The following is a 19,954-nucleotide window of genomic DNA, read 5'->3' on the forward strand; positions in this document are numbered from 1 at the left end:
GTCTCTGCTAAAGTTTGCAATGTAGATTCGGAATCCAGGCGACTATGGAGTGTGTTTCGTCTATAGTGCCACCACTGCAGACGAAAATTGGGTTGAGAAGGTAGATTGTAGGCGTGATATTTTACTGAGGGCGCTGGGAATAAATGGGTGGCTGCGGGTGAGAGGCACCATGGAGGAGGTGGATTTAAGTGACGACCCGGCCAGGAGGTATTCGGACACTCTCCCAGGTGATGCCGATGACATCCCCGACCCCAGGATTCAGGTGGGTTGGGCCCCATTGAAGCACTGCATTTCTGTGTCTGGGCATAATATGAACATTGTGATATGTAGTAACGTATTTTTAATGAATCAAAGAATTAATTGGTATTGCAGCACCTCGATTTTTTTGGTGGCGAACGCCCGAGGAGTTTATTCATTGACGGGATATTCTTTGCATTCATAAGGTTCTCTTAAGTATCTAGGTATCACAGCACTTGGGTCATTGTGTTCGGTAGAATTTATGCTTAGTAGCGTCACTCAGAGGAGCTTTTTAGTTTAGTTAGTCACATTTTTCAGCAGACAAATATTTTCTCATTACCTTTTCAATGCAACAATTCATGTTGATGATTTGCCAGTTAATTTCTGACTAAAGTTCTTATTGACCTTTATGTGAAGCTACAGAACGTGGTGAATGTTTTTGGCATATCCGACAGAGCCAGGATTCCATGGGCTTAAGTGATGAGTGAATGGAAGTGTGGCCTATTGGATTGGGCAAATTTGGGCTGTCTGGACATTGCTACTCTTCACCCTGCCTCTGGGTGGGAAAGGAGGTCTGGATGATGATGAAAGGGCATGGTTCTGATGATGGCAGAGCACAACCAAAGTCTTCCAGAGGACCTGTAGTAATAATGATCTGTTGAATTATGCCTGAGTTGGGTGAGATTATGCTATGGTCAGGTAGTGATGGATAAGAAAATGCCCAGCATGTGCCGTCACACATATCTCTGTAATTGTCATCATCTTTGAATGTAAGCTGCCTTCCAGTGATTTTCTCATTTTCTTCAGCCTGTTTTTGTCATGTGTCAGTTGATATGATGTTGAAGGTTGTTGGAAGGGTGTGTTAGTTTATAAACTGACCTTATCTTACCAGACCATAAGGGATCATAGCATATTCAGATGGCATTGCTTTGCCATACACAACAACATATGTCACCCATCCCTCATCAACACCACATCATGTCCATCGTCATGTACATTATGGTATCTTATGCAGGAACAGATGAGGTTAGTGTGATAGCTGACAATAGGTTTGCAACAGCCTGCTGTAATGGGGTGTATAAAAGCCCGCGTTGCTTAGAGGCAAAGCAGGGATCCTCTCTCTGGCTTAGTGGTAAAGTGTGTGCATATGAGGCGTGAGGGGCTGAGTTCATATCCCAGCCATACCACGGTGATTAATTTGTTAAGTTTCAGGTCGGTCCATTACACTGTACCATCAGATTATTGCACACATGAGGGGGGTGTGAGTTGGGAGCAGGGGAGTGAAATGGCGGGGGACAGGGCGACTTGGAGGCGATTTGTTTGTGGCCACCCCAAACGGGATTGAGGCGTCTGGCAATAGATAGATAGATAGATGAAAACTTGAGAAGGAAAATGGCCCAAAGAGGATCTGTGTTATTGATCGTTGCCTTGACAGTACATAAAAGACAAATTGATTTTCCTAATGTTGCCGTAACCTTTACTTAAATGTATGTCACCCTGTCTTGGTTATTGTTAAATGAAACTTTATTCTTCAGATGACAGTAGACTGGAAAGGAATGCTTTCACCTGGAAGCACTAATATAACTGGTTGACTGCACTTCCCCAAAAGAGGGATGGTGGACTGCTAGAGAAAGACAGATTTTTTCAGCAGTGTGGTGTCTGGCAATAGATAGATAGATAGATAGTGTCAGATTCACATCCAGGCAAGGCTACGGCCATAACAACAGCAGCAACAACAAGGATGGAATAAAAATTGCTGTTGAGGATGTTTTCCAGCAGGCACTGTAGGAGAAAGAGTCAGAACAATAGCAGATTTGATATTGCTGAATGCTAGTGACTCAGTAGAACATATTTTACCAGTATCGTTTATTATATTACCATTCCAGGTGCAGCTGGAGCGACTCAACACAGCAACTGACACGATAAACAAATTGGAAGTTGATCTTGATGTAAGTACAGTACAGTAGATGACACTGGTGTTTTATATGTGTGTGTGTGTGTGTGTGTGGTATACCGGTAACTCACAGAGAAATCAAAGATAGAGGAGCACCAAGCTTTTGCATGCATTTCATGATATTTTCAGGGTGAAGACATTGTGAAGTACAGATGAAAGCTCAGTGCTCTTCTGTGTTTGATTTTCCTGCAATATAGCATGCTGATATTTGTTATCACATGCTCTTGTGATATTGCATTCATATACAGTACGTACATACTGTACATATACACATGCATGCTTACACAAATGTAACATACATTAAACTTTTTTCTCCTCTTTGGAAGCTACATCAGTCCAGAATGGTGTTGAGTAACTATTCTTTGGACTCTTGATCATATCCAAATAAAATATGTTCAGTGTAAATCTAATTGTGCGTTGATTGCTACAGAAGTTTGTGTATTGATGGCATTTGGCAATCCAAGGCATTTGCCAGCTCACACATAAGGTCATTCTGCCAACTGGTAGGGCAATGGGAGAGTTTAGATACAATAATTCCTCGATTGTCCGGACGTCCATTTTCCAAATGATCCATTACCCAGATGCTGTGATGTAGCTGTATTAAATCATTATACGTACATTTCTCCATTTTATCCAGACAAAATGCTTGCATCTGGGTGGAAATTATGGCCATGCAAACATTTTTGTTTGCCCGGATGGGGATAGCCCAGTGGCGCTGCACTGTCTGGCTCGGTAGTTCACCCAGAATGCACTAGAGACCCCCATGGTTGTTCCCGTTTCCCGCCCGGCGACCGGGTAGTGAACAGTTCCTCTCTGACAGTTGTTACAGCAGTGCATGTTCTGGTTTTCCTGTTTGTTCCTTACTTGCTTCAGGCCGTGCTATTCCTTGCATGCCATTAGACCACATGGGATGTACTTTGGAGTGCAACAGCTTCACCAGCTGCAGGGCAACAGTCAGAGTCAAGGAGCTGGCAAATTATTCAGCATGACATGGTCTGGTTAGTACTTGGATGGGTGACCGCCTGGGAACACCAGATGCTGTTGGCATCCCTACGTGTCAAGTGGGGTTGGTGGAGGATTAGTGCCCCTCCCTGTAAAACAATTAACTCTAAGCCCTTGGCCACCCCGTCTGGGATACATGGCGTCTGGCAATGAATGAATGAATGAACATCCTGCAAGGAATCGCGAGTATTGATGATTTTATTCTAGCATACTATACTGTACCATGATTTTATTCCATTTTATCATTATGTTTTGTGTGCCCACTCCATTTTTCTTGTGTAGCCTTTTTTTTTTTTCCTTTTTTTTTTTTTTTTCCACTGCAGAGTATGGGCCTGCAGTGGTGATTTCATGTCTGTGGTTGTTGGGTCTGCTTGGCTGTGGTTTTTAGGTTTGCTTGACCAGAGTAGTGTTAAACAACAGGAACAAGTGTTGTACGATGTTCAGTACAGTACTGTAGTGGCCTTTTACACTGGCTTTCAAAGTTAGGTTATGTACAAAGGGAGTCCTGGGGAGAAGTTCATTGTCCGGACGGATCCACTTTTCGGACATGCCTTTGGTTCTGTTACGTCGGATAATCGAGGGATTACTGTACACCATTTTGTGTGTCTTGCTGCAGCTGATAATTCCTGAATCCAAGTGACATCCTTTTTCATTTATTTGTGTTACTTCCAGATGATTTATTCAACTTGGGAACGTCCTTTGGATCTGAAGGGATTTGTTAATGCTTTATGTGGACACTCTGGTAAAGCTCACCCTTAGCTGAATATAATGGTCAGGAGATGGCAAGAGTTAAATGCTTAAGATACTCCCAGATTCAGTAGGTTAAGAGGGTTGAGTGTTAAATTACGAGTGGTCGAAGTCTAGGATTAAAAGCATAAATGCACAGTTCCTCTTCCTGCTTTTTGAACTGCATTGGTGTTTCTTAATAATGTACTGTACTTTTTCCCATTAGGAGGCTCGAATGGTATTCCGGCAGCTTCTCACAGACTCCACACACCGCATCGATGCTCTGGCCAAAAGGCTGGGCAAGTGTGTGGAGCAGTCCAGACCATACTATGAAGCTCGCATCCATGCTAAGCAAGTATGTTATGTGTGTTACTGTTTTTGTTAATGGTCGTATGATAGGTAATATGTTCATTGACCCATCAGCATCTATAGGACAGCTGAGATACCTTAGAGTGCTACATTTTATTTCCTGCCATCAGGTAGTTTAACTCAGTGAGGAAAATACCTAAGCCATAGTTGGTTCTAATATATTCATCTCATGTACAAATGCTGCATCATTTTCATGATTTTGCATATGCTAAACAGCTCCATATGTCTTGGTTCAGGATCTTCGTGAGGAGTTTATTTGAAGTAAGATACTTTAAAGTGCATCACCTTAGATGTAAGCCCGTGATAACTAATTAAAACCCATGGTTGTCAGGGTAGTTCCTCATACCAGTGATTCTCAACCTTCCCTCTGTCATTTACACTGAGGGTTTGATAACCAACTTTTTACCCCCCTCCCCCAACCCCCATGTAAGAAAAAGCTCAGATGCACAAAATATGAAGATAGGAAATGCTTTTAATATCAAGGTACTGTAGAAAATTAACTTTGATAAAGGAAGACAAAATACGGTTCACTGGTATTAGTCAGAATGAAACAATAAAACAGAACCACTAAAAGTAGAAACGCTGCTGCTGCAGTGTCTCAGCCAATTTACTTATTTAGTAAATATTTAAGAAATACTTTTTCATTTTGGGATTGATATATTTACCCCCAGTCATGGGATTTTTTTTACCCCTTGAAGATAGATTTGCCCTTGGTTGAGAACAACTGCCTTATAGGTACAGTACAAAACAGTAATAAATATTTTGACATCTCAGCCAGTATGTAGTACACCAACATAAACACACAAACAACAGCAACAGGAGAATCTCATGTTTTGTGTCCATCTTGTATGAAAAGTCCTTTGTAAGGTGACTGTAAGTATCTGATAGTTTAACTGTTGTAATGAAAGATTTCTTGTTCTTCTTGGCAAATTACCCACACAGTGTGCTGAAAGTGTAGGCTCTTATCACGTCTTACGTTAAAAGTTTTATTAAGGTATGAAATTACATCTTTGTCATGACTGTATTTTTAGGCCCTGAAGGAGACACAGGGAGCAGCGGTGAGGTATGAGCGTGCCATGAGTCAGCATAATGCAGCACGAGAGATGGTGCTGAGAACAGAAACTGGCCTCATGGAGAAAGGCTGCGTATTTGACGACACGTGGCAGGAAATGCTTAATCATGCCACAACAAAGGTACCCCTACTGTACTAAGGAGGGAGGATCTTTACATTTGGCTTCATAAACCTAAACTAGGACTCCATATTTCATATAGGGAAATAGGTTATATGTCTGTATCTACTACATAACTGACCCACAGTCATATACTGTAACCATATTAGCCGGCCTTGCTTATCTGTCAGTAGTGTCAGTGTGAACTGCCTTACAGTAGGTAGTAAGTGTAAGAGTACACCATTGGCTGTTATGTGCCTGACAAGAATGTCAGAATATTCTACAAAATAAGGAGGGAGGGGATGTAATAAAAACAGTGAAAATTGAATGACTAACTCATTCTCTTTGGTGTACAGCATTGGACACAACAGGCTACCTATCATTAGTTTATTGTTCATAGCATCCCTGTAGTGCGAAATGTACTCACTTCATAAAGTTGAATTATGATGATTTGATTATTTTTTTTTTTTACTCCTGTGTATGATGATGATGATTTATAATTAAATGCCTTATAAATAGTTATAGCTTTTAAGAGGTTGCCCTTTGTACCCTGAAGGTAAATGATGCAGAAAAGGAAAAGATAGAGAGTGCAGCAGAACATCGCCGCACTTCAGTTGCGTACCATGAAGCAGAGACACGGGTGAAGGCACTGCAGAAGGAACTCAAGCGAGCCATTGCCAAGTCCAGGTAAGCCATAATGACCCTGGGGTATGGCCTGTCAGAGAAGATACTGTACTTGTACTTGATATGATAAACCCTCTTTTGCCATGATATCATTGTGCTGTCAGTTATTTCATACTGATGTCAGTACAGTATTTGCATTTTTCAAATAGTGCTGTTATTTGCTAAACATTGTTAGCCAACTGTATGTTGTTTTGTTATGACTAATAATTTGGCAGAGCATAACCGTACAAGAAGCATTATCTTCATGCTAACCGAGGGTTTATTATATGTATACAGTAGTTGTAATAGTTTGGTGTATACATAAGGTAACTGCTGAAGCACTTAGTTTAATAAATCTTGTATAAATGAAAACTTTCTTCTTAGACTTCGACCCAGAACTGGGTTGTGTTTTAATTCTGTTACGTTTTATAGCAGTTGGATGATGAGACAGGCATCTGAGATGGGAGTAGTTCATAGGGACATCAGCTTTAGGAAAAGCAGAAAAACTAACCAAGGTAATGGAGAATACCATTTTCTCTTCAGACAGTTTGAGGCTTGGTGTGTCAAAAGGTATATGAGGGTAAAGTAGCCTGGAGGCTGTTCTGTCATTGCCATCCACAGTTTGAGGGTTCCTGAGAGGGAGCTTGGCATTAGAAATGATGACATTTTGGCAGGGGAATCCCATCATCATCAGTGACTGAAGTGGGAAGCTATTACTAAATGTCAGGTATTATCAGCATAAAAATATAGACAAATTTAGCATTACTGAATATAAATGGAGACTGTTAGAGTTGTTATATATATACTGTATATCATATGAAAAGACTAAAATTTTAGATTTTAGGGCCTGTAAAGCCAAGTGTCTCCAACACTTGCTTGCCCTACAAGTGAAAAAATAACTTTTGTTGTTGTATTCGTAGCCCCGGCCTCACCTGGACATAAGCCTGGTGGAGTGCAGGCTGAAACTCCCCTTTTCCCACAGTCCACCCTTGCCCTCTCAGGAGATAATTGGGAAGTTGGGTAACATTTGTATATCTGGGCAGTGGATCAGTCTGGCTGTATCAGTGCCACTGCATGAAAGTGTCCCTCTGCGCTGCTCCCATCTGGGGGTATATATCCTGAGTAGAATACCCAAGATAGATGGTAGGAGAGGTAAGTGAGGGCTTCCCATAACATAGGATACCTGTGCAAGGACAAAATTTCTAGCTGGATTTTTTTATTTTATTTTTTTACTTTTGTTTTGTTTTTTTAATGTACCAGACCCCCAGGAGTCCATTTGATAATATGATTACCACCCTACGTAGTGGGCTACCAGAAACAGTTCAGCATGTCCAGTAGTAAAGAGTCAGCAGCAGGGTGCACTACATCTAGTGGAAGAATGGCAGGTGTCAGCACTAGAGTTTTATATTTGTTCCATTAAATAGTGGAGCAGTGACATTCTGTAACTACCTTTGATAACAAATGGGTGGATAAATCATTGGCAGGATAGTTTCTTCTGTAGCAGTACCGTACAGGTGGCTCAGTCTCAGCAGGTATTATATACACAGAACAGGTAAGAAAGAGTGGGGTTAGGGATTATAGAGACCTACGTAGCAGCCTCTTAAGTAGCATGTAAACATATGTGGTATGAGTACATTATCTTTTTCTTGCAGCTGATAGGCAATTTTATTCAGCTAATGAGAGTATGGTACCCAAGCAGTGGAGGCATAAGTAAAAGTTATGCCTTGCCCCTTCATTTTAAAACTACTGTGGAGTTGAATAAAGTTGTCTGGAGAATAAAATGAAAAATACATCATCTGAGTTTTCTTCTGTTTAGGTAGTGCAGTGTCTTACATTATTGTCATGTGTTTTACCATAGCTCAGACCTAAAATTGCAATACTAGTAAAGCTATTTGTTCAAGAGGAGTGGCTTTATTTTTTAGATTAAGGTATTTATTCATATTCCCCTGCAGTTTTTGTGCTATATACTTTGTATTTTTTACTTGCCATGGTTCAAGAAGCAGGTGTATAGTGCTTAAGTTTTAACAGACCGCTTACATAAACTGAGTGTTGGATAGTTCATAGCCTGCCTCCAACTGTTGTATCCTCTTTTAAGTAAGTTCTGAGTTGTTGACTGAATTGAACTGCCTAGCCATCTCTCCCCTCTGTATTATTATTATTTTTTTATTTTTTTTTTTTTTTGTCAGTGTAGCCATGAATATGCAAAGCTTTTCCTTCCCTTGGTAGGTAACAACTTTTATTGCCTGCATCTTGACTGCTGTTTATTAAAGACCTAGCAGTTTTAAAGATTGGACAACTCCAGGTTAATTCCAGATTTATCCAGCTTGATTGTGGTTAAGTTTTTATCCTAAAGTTGAAAAGAGTCCATATCATGTAAGAGAGATTTCTTTGGTTTCCTTAATGCCCTAATACTGTTCTGAGATTTGAAAGTACAGGCAGGGACGAAAGTTTGCTTAATAGTTAATCTTTTCTGCCTCTCATTTTCTTCTGCTGACTAATATTCCCAAGCTGAGAGAGACTTGGTAATTTTATCCACTCGTAGATGAATCTCTGTTATGATGTGTCAGGGAGGAAGGTGGTGGATATACCCTATGTGTGAAGTAGATGCAGTTGGATAGTAATACTGTAATAATAATAATAATAATAATAATATGGATATACAGTATATATATATATCTTTTTTCTTAGAAGTGCCAGTTCTTCCAAAGGAAATCAGTAGTGCTCAAGACATGTGTGCACATTTGCAATTACAGTTCACCCATATCCCATTATCCAGTGCATCGATAACCGCTGCTTCGCTAGACCAAACACAAGTAATAGGGGAACTTTCTCACAGTCTGAATAATTTGGATGTCCATCGCCTTGCTAGTCCGACACCCTGCCTTTCCAGTCCAACATCCCACCTCTCCCTAGGTTTGAAAAGAGGCTTTCCTGGTCCTCCCATCCTCCCTCCATCGCCCCTCTTCACTCCCCCAGTCTCTCTTCTTTTCACCCCCCTGGCCCTCCTCCATCCCCCACCACACTCAGTGCTGCCAGGCATGTCTCCCTCTGTCCCCCTGCCCTTCCCCACCCAAGGTTGTTTCCCTCTCCTACCCCCACCTTCCCCCACCCCATTTGTCTCCCGTGTGTGTGAGTGAGACAAGGGGGGTGGACAGTAGGGCTGTTTGTCCTTCTTGTCTCATTCCTTGTCTCCCCACTGTCCCCCACCCCAGCTTATCTCCCTCCTCATCCTTCCAACCTCCCCTACTCCTGCTTGGTGCATTGCCTGTCCCCCTGCCCTCCCCCCACCCCCCCACCTCCACTTGTCTCCCTCCCCATCCCCCCAACCACCCCCACCCCCACTTGGTGTGCTGCCAGCCTCCCTGTTCCCCAGAAGCCTCGCACACTGCACATCCCACCCACATTACCTTCCTGGATGTGATGTTTGCTGTCTCATTTTTTAGCAGTAGTGCTATTTGTGAGGATAAGATCATTACCTATGGTGTTTCTGTGTCAGTCTCTCTTGACTGAGTAAGGTATATGAGAGTTTGGGTTTGGAACGAATCTGTGGCTTTTCTTCAGTATCTTATGGGGAAAATTGTTTTGATATCCAACATACTTGCTGGCTGAACACTCCCACTGGTACACCTCACTGCTTGATATTGGGGTATGGGTGTACAAGAATGACAAGATTTTAGATATACAGGAAAAACTTCATCTACATAAGTACGAACAACTAAACCAGGTAATCATCCATCACAGCACTTTTCTCAAGGTTTCATCATCTCAAAAAGAAAGGGGTTTTGAGCTCTCTAAAAATTGAACAGAGGTCAGTTGTGTCATGGATAACAACAGTCAGTTACATAACCCAGGGGCCACGCAAGTACCTTTATCCCTGACTGTATCAAGGGCAGTGTTGGCAGACTGTGTCTGGTACATCTGGAAGCAGGTACTGGAGTTGTCCAGCCTCTTACTGTGCAGGGTCTCCACTGTTTATTTGTTCTACTTTTGTTTCTCTCCCAAGTCTGAATGCACGTCGCAGCCTCTTGCAAATGAATAACCTTGTGAGGATGCACCAGCTGCAGCTCCTGTAAGTAGGTCCTCCCTGCTGCGGCAAGAAGGTGTGTCAACCGGTAGTTACCTCAGGGCCATAACTCTGACCTAACCCACACCTGCCATAGCCTAACCCTCACTTGACACAACCTAACCCACACTTGACATAATCTAACCCACCCTTGCCACCACCTCACTACTTCTTGTACGTATCTCTGCAATCATATACTGTATATGAATTTCACATTTCAGTCACCTAAGTGCCAACTCACTGTGCCACTTTTCTACACTTTCAACTGCTGTACTTTCCATACAGCTGACACAGGATGCCACCTCTTAGTATCAGCATACTGTATCTGTACATTAATTACCAGTATGGTAGTGCACAGATAAATCATGATCTGTGTTACAATAGCTGCTCCATACCTAAATCACTCAATACATGTTCATAAGCTTATAATCTGGCCAGCACTATGTACTGTAATACACATACTTGCCATAAACCCAACGGCAGCTGTGAAATATGTTACTAAAACTGAGTGGAAAACATTTTCATTCCTACAGTACTGTATTGCCAAGCTGCAAATTAGCTCAGTGGTATTGTTGTTTTTAGAATTGTCTCTTTACACAATTTCCAGATGCATGCATTGTGCTAAATATTTCCGACATTCAGTATACAGTATCACTACAGATTTGGCCAGTCTGCAGTGCCATCACTCAGTGCCACATTTCAGTTAGCACTTCATAGCACCGTCTGTTGTTGTGAACTCAGACATTACCACACACACTGTTTTGTGTTATGTTCTTAAAGATGCTGACGGTTCTTAATTTTTTTTTGACACGTTAGGATAGTTTTACAGTAGTGTATTTTACATTGGCCCTTTTTATGTAGTTTGTCCTTTTAAAACATAAGAAATCTAATTTTGTGCTCTCTAAATTTTGTGACTGGAGTATTTGTCATTTTGAATTAATTGAACATTGATATGAATAGCTTTTGAAATTTAATGAAAAGTCAAAGCATATCTCAGGTTACATATTGTTATGCCCTATACTGGTATCCCTGACATTACCATAGGACAGATTGTTAAAAAGTCACAGTGCATATACTGGTCAGGTTATAGGATCACTGGACATTGGAATCCAGATCGTCTACACTTGGAAAGTTTGTAATCACTTTGATAACAGCTTCACGTGGTTATGTAACATCATGACAGTAAAGTATCATCGGTGTACACAATTTTGGTAATGTACAGTAGAAAGTAGAAAAATCACCGGTACCGGCTTCTGGAGATATATTGATAATATATGATGGCAAGTAAGCAACGTTGGGTCTGGTTAGTACTTGGATGGGTGACCGCCTGGGAACACCAGATGCTGTTGGCATCCCTACGTGTCAAGTGGGGTTGGTGGAGGATTAGTGCCCCTCCCTGTAAAACAATTAACTCTAAGCCCTTGGCCACCCCGTGTGGGATACATGGCGTCTGGCAATGAATGAATGAATGAAGTTAAGTAAAGAAGTTGTTATTGTATCATCAGATCATTGCCCATCAACCATTTGTATTGTGAGGGATGCCTAGGTTTTTGACCCCTTCAAACTCTTGATGTATTTTTTATTATTTTTGTTATTTTCAAATTATTGAGCTGAGAGGAGACTTTTTGAATTGGAGAGATTAGATGTAGGTTCAGTGAAAGACGTCTCCTTAGATAAAATCATCTGGAAGTAGGAAGACTAACACATAACATTCATCTTTGGAGAGAAGGGGTGCAAGGATTAGCTTCAAAGTATCAGCTCACTAAATCTCTTTGATTCTTAAGGGCTGGCTGGCTGGTAGTGAGAGGCAGAGTGAGTCAGTGGTAGTAAGAGAATCACAGCTTGAATGTAATGAACTGTACTGTACTTAAACACTCTTAATAATTACTATACTAGGACACTGTGGCCCTGGAGTAACTACCCTTAATTGTACTAATGTTCATATCATTGATTTCATAAAGCAGTTGAAACCTCTAACAGTTTTGATGCTTTGTCCAGTTTGCAGTTTGATAACACTAGAGCCTTGGAATTGCTGCATTTCTGTACTAATATGCTGCTGCATTAATAAGGGAAAGTTACGTTTTTTTTACCCTTTTAACTTTTTTATTTAATACATGTACTCTTTAAGTTTCAAGCCATAATAACACAGCCTGGCTTAGCATTTATGTTTTTTGCTAAAAGTAGTTAATTTAGATTTACAATAAAATTCTTTGTAGAATGTAGTAATATTTTTTTTCTTTTTTTTTTTTTGTTGCTCCTAATAGTATCCTTAACTGTTTTTTTTTCTCAGATACATGAATGAATAAACAGCTTAATCCACTAATTTCCCAGTGAATGAGACTGAGAGTACTCCATTAAGCAGTGCCAACATTGCCTACCATTGCACATATGGGTGCTATGACAGCCTCTGTAGGAAAAAACATGTGTACTGTACTGTAGTATCATAACTGCAGAAAACACACAAAAACCTGAGTAATTCAGCATGTGTTGGAATCTGGATGTATTGAACTTCCATGTATGCTGAGGTTTACTGATTCATGCCATCATAAGTTTGAACTGAAGGTTCAACAGATGTCCACTCTGTTCTTTCCTGAATACTTGGCAAGTAATATTGATTTATTTCCTGCATCACTGATATTTAACCAGACAACAGTCCTAACTGAACTTGTCGCATGCTGTCATATACATGTGTAATTCTAACTGTACTGTGCATCCGTACACACATTGAATATTCGTACCTTGATTTTTCCTCAAGAGGTAATCAGATAAGTCTTGTGTTGGTTAAACATTAAATGCTGTAGAATATATTAGGAATCATATTACAATACTGTTGATACATCAAAAGTATCCACATGTTCGTTAGCCTGACATTTAGCTTGAGTAACTTAACACCGAGTTTTACAGCACTTTCTCTCAAGGTTGGTATATCAGTGACAAAGAGTGAGGTGGGATGGACTTGTGTCCTCTGCTTTGCCTCTTGATGTATCATGTACCTTTCCAGGTACTGTTGGATGCATGTATATCTTTTTCAGAATACTGATGATTATTTTAGAAAGGTGCATACATTATTCCCCCTATTTCATCATCATCATGATGCATTTGAAGTAGTGTAATGTAATTATATTTTCAAAACAACAGGTTTTTACATAAAATACCTCTAGCCTTCAGTAAGGAGGTTTGTTGAGGCACTGAGGGAAACCTTCCAAAGTTAATGGAAGAAGAGGCCTCCTTTGACAAGGTGTTTGTGAATATCCCTTGATATCTGGAGTCAGAAATGATGAGGCACTAAGAAAACAATAGTGGCTATTGCTGTCCCTTGCTTTGTATGCCCAACATCTTTGAAGACATCTGTTGGAGGTTGTTTCTTTAAGATATCCAGATTTCCTGATGATAAAAATTTACAGCAGAGCAAAGATTGACAGAGATGGGCAGGCACTCCAATCAGATTAAGCCTGTGCAGGTTTATATCCAAGGGGTGGTTGGGGTTTATTGCTCATGTAATGCCACCTAGGGATGAGTGAGGCTAGTCATGCTCATCTTAAATGTCAGGACCAACTTGCCTAGCCCCGGGCTTCTATGCTCCTCATGGGGCAACGCTGGATTAGATGATGGATGGATGGATTAATTCAGAATGATTTTGACGAATCAGTCAAGTTCATTTAAGCTAGGCATGGCATCATTTCCAGTATGATATGCTTAACAATTGCATGGCAGTGCTGATGAGCTGAAGTTTGTGTATTTAGCCCCAGAAATTATTGTCAGTCCTGAAAACCCTACCATTCTATAATACTGTGCAGTAATACTGTATCATTATGTCCATGGGAGTTTCAGATATCAGTCTTTACTAATGGAGGGTGGATCGTTTCAGTTAGAGTTTATTGTATGCAGTAACTGGTTTTACTGTAGCGTTGTGTGGTTGTGTTGACTGCTGCAGACCGTACTTTGAGCTGAAGGCAGCAGTGAATCAGCAGCTGGAGGGACAGAAGCGTGAGGTGCGGCAGTTGGAGGAGAGCGTAGCTCGGGCCAAGCTTACCTACTCCGATGCTCTGGCCACACTGGAGAGAATATCCAATGAGATTCATCATGTGAGTTCATGTCACACCCACATCTTAAACCCCTAAAACCAAATGCTTTCTTGAGAGTTGAAAGAAGCCCCAGAACCCAATATTCAGTAACAGTGAATGAGTTTGGAGGCACCCTGAGGAAGGGGCGTTAAACCACATTCAACACTACCCTGGTATTGTAAATGACTTAAAATATCATTTACCTGAAGTGGTTTAATTTCTTACCCTCTCCTTTGTCTGAATATAATTTAAAAGGTAATAAGCTCTTCCTTTTTTGCGTGTATGTATTATTTGATAGCACTGCATAAAAGAATTGTGTATCATAGGAAAGGTAGACACAAACAAATTACCTTCATGTCACACTGGCCTCTGCCATCAGGCTGCCTTCTATTCAGCTCATACAGCCCTTAATCATATACATCACATAATCCTTCCATCTCATCTTTAGGATAAAAACACTTCTGAGTAACAGATTTTGACATGATATTGACATCACTGTTACTGAGTTAGTCCGGTACTTGAATATTTAATGTAATGCAGGGAGTCATTTAATGCCTTGAATTTTTGTGGCAAGTAACTTTTAAATTAGCAGATTATGATGCTGTGTATTTGAGTCAGTTTCCGTGTCATTCCCACTTTTGATTTTTTCTTTTAAACAATATCTTTCATATTTATTTGATTATTTCATTCACATCTTAGAACCGTCAGTCTCAGCTTGACCTTGGTGTACGAGGGATTGGTGTCGGCGCTGAATCTCCCCTGCCGCCTGTTCAAGCTGGAGACCAAGGTGGGAGGGTGCCAATGATAACCGCCCACCCCTGTCACTACCCAGAGTGCCCCGATGCTGCCTCACAAGAGTACAAGTCTTTACCGGGCCATCTTGGGCCGGCTGCAGCCCCCATCATGACAGCTGTGGTGAGGATAGAGGCCCGTATTATTGTCAGCTTAGTATGCACCTTTGAACATTTTCCTTATTTATTTGTTAAGCATATTTCATGTTTGTATTGTCTTTTATGTGCTTTGTGTCTTTTTGATAATGGGATAAATTGTATAAGTACTGTAATTAAATATTGACGTGAATATGATTGCATCATGTGCAGAAATCAGCTAGTAAGGAAGAGGTGCTAGTACCCCCTGGACAAGAATACAAACTATATAGTGGCATTAGGGGGAATGAAGAGTAGTAGTAGGAAGAGGGATATGGTGCTGCCTCACTCTGTGTAGATAATATATCACAGTCACTTACTGTGTATCAGAGGACTATGTGAACGGTGCCATAAGAACCATTCTTTAATTGACATTGTATCACAGAAATTCAGAGGTTAACTCCAACTTATAGGGTGCTGAAGAATCTCTATAAGCCTGTGTGAGTTTAGACCTTACAGTTAAAGCAACAGATGATCGTAACACAGGCATAGCATGTTCTTCCTAACCTTACAGATATCACTGACCCCTTTCAGCTCAATTGTTAGCCACATGTAGTGAGATTGGAAGGTTGATTTGACTATTAACCAAGGAGACTCATTCCTGTCTCATAACTAAGACTAAAAAATGTCATGCAACCATGATTAATCATTCAGGATAACTTACCATTCAAGATGTGGGTGTGGCCCACTTCCAGTAGGTAAAAAAAAAAAAAAAAAAATAGTATCCAGACTGTTTAAAATAATTAATTAATTAGATGATTTAATTTTTTCCAGAGCTCAGAAAGTACAGCAGTTCCCACTACCACCTCAGCAACAGGATTACCTGTCAGTGCTGACTGTCCATTCTCCTCTCGGCATTACTCTACTGACAGTGAAGGGGAAGGATCAAAGAGAGGAGAGGAAGTTGTAAGGAAGGAAAGTGGAGTGGTACTGGAGACTTCTAGAGGAGATTCCGACAAAAAGCCAGATACAGGAGAGATTGTGGCGGATGAAGTGGATGGCGCAGCTACTAGTACAGATCTGACTGGTTGGCAGGTGTGTTTGCTGTATGTTTGTGCAGTTGGCCCCCAGCTGAATAGCCCTTGTAAACCTCAGGGATGTTGGAATTAAATCAAGAAAGTCATACATTAATGAATATGGTGTTAGTTAATAAAGTTCACCCAGTTAACTTCGACAAGGAGAGTATGTTTTCACCCCTAGTTGTTTGTCTGTGTGTTTGTCTTAGCAGTATTACTCAAAAACTAAAAGAGAGATTTAGACCAAATTTGGTGAGTAGGTAGCCCATGTCCCAAGGAACAATCAAGTAACTTTTGGGACAGATTCTGGATCCGGAAAACATGTTTTGCGAAACCCAAATCAGTGATGAGAAAACCTAACCCATTATGAAGAGTGGTTTCGAAATTACGTTGCCCTTGTCGGAGAGATGCGCTCCACTGAGTGTTCCTCTAGTTAAGATTGTCTTTTTCGGTTAAATGGGCAAATTTTGAAAGTAGTGAATGAAATTTAGAAAAAGAAATCCTAGTTCTCAGAACCTGAGGATTTTATAGAGTTGGTTATAGTGAGTTTGCACATGCATAACTATATACTGTACATACATACATATATATAGACACACACACACACACACACACACACACACACACACACACACACACACACACACACACACACACACACACACACACACACACACACACACACACACACACACACACACAACCATCATCAGTTGCCTCACAGTAAGTTGAGCAAATGGTCAAATAGCTAATTTGTTTTCAGCAAAGGTTTTTTTTTTATTTTTTTGTAGGTCATTGGTCTTGGCAGCCCAGCATTATCTGCAACTCAGTATCTCACTGTAGAAGACAAGGATTCAACTGTTTCAGACACGGAGAGCTTGGCCAGGTAAGTTACTCGTAATGGACATTTAAACCCAGCTGTAATTACTACATTGCTGTTGATGCTCACCATCACAGTCTCATTTAAACATACATATAATAAATTTCAGTTATTTTCTTGTAGTAGTGATTTATTGACGTATATAGTACAGAATGCAGACAGTCGTTTTCTTAAAGATATTTTTTTTCCAGCATTGAGATGCTTAGTGATGAAGCAATAGATGGGTTGATGCTAGATGAAGAACTGGCAGAGGCCAGCACTTCAATATGTCAACCCCTCAGCACACCTGTGGGAGATCGAACTCATATTGGCACCCAAAGTCAGGCATTGCCACCTTTCTTCCACAACTACCAGAGCTCTGTAGAGGGTTCACAAGTGGGTGCCCCAGCTGCTGCTGGCACCCAGGTGGATGAGAAAGAAAGTCAGTTTGATAATGTGTCCCAGTCTCTGTCAGAACTGCAGCTTCACCAAGGCAGCCGCCAGTGCCCACCACCTCATACTCTCCCCCTTCAGCGGGATTCTTCCTCAGAGCACTCATCCCTGGAAGACCTCACCCCCGGCTATGCACCTCTGCGGGACACTCCATATTCCCCACAGGACTTCTCTCCCTCCATGACTCACCTTGGTGCCTGGCCAACGGGTCAGGCAGCGTCCTCATCCAGTGAGGAAGCACAAGAGCCACACTGTAGTTCGTGGGTTCTTGAAGCTCCATCCAGTACTCAGAAGTAATTATAAACTGGTAGATTGAAATAGATAGATGTAGAAGGACAGATGCCGTGTTAATGGATTTAAAATGTTGAGTATCAGAGAAATATGGTCAAGATATTAGCAGTGTAATTGACCTGGTTAGTTTAAAAATTGATCATTAGTATACTGTAGTGGTTATATTATTTCTTTTGTGCAGCCATTTGGTATTATAATCTGTGAGTGTGGTAATTGTTAGAAGTTATAAATCTAGAGTGGAGTTATGAACACTGAAAAAAAAAATATATATATATATATATATATATATTTGCTGGCTGCTTTCAATGCTTTATATTATATCATAACATGGAAAAGAGGGAAATATGTCAGTACTGAGCAGCTTGTTTAAATAACATAGTTTAGCAATATATCAACTGGTAATGCTGTGTATGTTTACAGTATGTGACTTTTTAAGGACTCCATTACATAAAAGTTAACTCCCACATATAGTACAATAAATAAATGTAAATTTTATGTATGTATGTATATACAGTATATTCATATTATATAATTAGTGTCCATTGAAATTTGGTATTTTCTTGTACTACTCAGTGACCTCCTCCAGTACTTCAAAGATAAAATGCTGTTAATGTCGACAAGCCAACTGTTTGTACTTTTAGAAGCAGAGTAAAGAAAGTACATGTATTCCGAAATGCAATGAATGAAGCAATAAGAAGCAAAAACAGGGAAAGCTACGACGGACCAATGAAGTAAAGGGTACAAAGGACGAATGAAGTAAAGGATAAAAAGCATAGTTTGGGTAATGAATAAAGTGGATTTAAACTTTTACTTACATAGAATTATAAGCTGTGCTGTGTAATGGGAGAGTTTCCAGATCGCAATACTGAACAAAATTTTCACATAATAAAGTGGAATTACTGAGAGTTTATGTATTAGCTGGGTGATTTTAGAAGTGAAAGAAGTATATTGAAGGTAGAAGCCTGCAAAAAATCCTTCTCTCTTCCTCATAGTAGCTCATAATATCATATTAACTTTGGTAATGAAAAGAAGCAGATCAGGTAGCTAATTGTCTACTTTCCCACACAGATTTTTGTGATTATATGCAGCTTTAAACAAATTAATATGATGGTATGGGTTACGGAAAGGCGGGATTAGGTGCAGAGCTTTAATATGGGGCAGTACAACCTTACAATGATTGTCAAAAACGCCATGATTTTTTTTTCTCATACAGTACATCATTATTTTAAAAGAATGTTTGACAACTGACTAGCCTTCTTGATGTGTGTGAAGTAGATACTGTGCTACTTAAGTAAACTTTTAGTGTGTAGGAGAACTTACAAGCAGTATTAAATTATCGGGTATATAACTTCTTTAGACTTGCTGTCAACCTTGTAAGGGAAGATTGGAAAGGATGGTTGATGGCAATTCTTCCAGCCAACCATGTAGAGTAGTTACAGTTGAGTGTATTGTGTGTTAGGTAATGCAAGTAAAGGTGATTGACATCTGAATACATCTGAATTACAGTATATCATTGTTAAAATTGCTGTTATATATGGGACTGGGAACAGCCATTTTGTTAAACCATATAGGCTGTTGCAGAAAAGATCATCATAATTTTATTCCAGTTTCTAATGTTAGGTCAGGGCATCTACCATCCACTCACTTGATGTTGTCTTACCTTCAGGTGACTCATCACTTTGTGACAGACCAGATTGTTTCACTTGATGTTGTCTTACCTTCAGGCGACTCATCACTTAGTGACAAACCAGATTGTTTCCTTCATGTCAGGAAACTGTGTATTACGCTTAGGTGGGTAACCATAGAATCTAGTATCCCTGAGGTTAGAGGAGAAGGTATTCTGCCCACATCTTGCCAGTGTATAAATGAGCTAAAAGGAAGAGATGGTGTGGAGTGTGGACCCTCTGACCCTCTCAAGTCTGCCTTGATTTTATGATATGGCTTTTTTTATGTCTTGCTGGGGACATGAATCAGAGAAGAAATGGATGTTCAGTTCTACTGTGCTTCTGTGTAGGAGCCACAGGTCTTGTGGTAACGTAGGTGTTGGATAGTGGGGTTGTAATTGGTTACTTCAGTATGGCGGTGGTGGGGATTTTGTCCCTGCTCCTGCACCATGTTCAGGGGCAGAGTGGTTCAGTGGTAGAGCACCTGACTCGAAGCCA

The 19,954-nt window shown here is 40.5% G+C and overlaps 1 protein-coding gene across 1 annotated transcript; it reads left to right on the forward strand.

Moving 5' to 3' along the window:
• Positions 1–94: 94 nt before the first annotated feature.
• On the forward strand, positions 95–18,340 carry LOC145396467 (uncharacterized). Its single transcript, XM_080269842.1, has 11 exons — positions 95–262; positions 2,124–2,186; positions 4,146–4,274; positions 5,320–5,481; positions 6,014–6,144; positions 10,124–10,189; positions 14,118–14,268; positions 14,947–15,162; positions 15,948–16,208; positions 16,981–17,075; positions 17,261–18,340. The coding sequence occupies exons 1-11, from the start codon at positions 170–172 to the stop codon at positions 17,796–17,798; spliced, it is 1,905 nt and encodes a 634-aa protein (XP_080125968.1). The 5' UTR covers positions 95–169; the 3' UTR covers positions 17,799–18,340.
• Positions 18,341–19,954: the final 1,614 nt, after the last annotated feature.

Source organism: Coenobita brevimanus, chromosome 38 (assembly GCF_032717465.1).
Source record: "Coenobita brevimanus isolate Jiangsu-jjx chromosome 38, ASM3271746v2, whole genome shotgun sequence".
Taxonomy (NCBI): domain Eukaryota; kingdom Metazoa; phylum Arthropoda; class Malacostraca; order Decapoda; family Coenobitidae; genus Coenobita; species Coenobita brevimanus.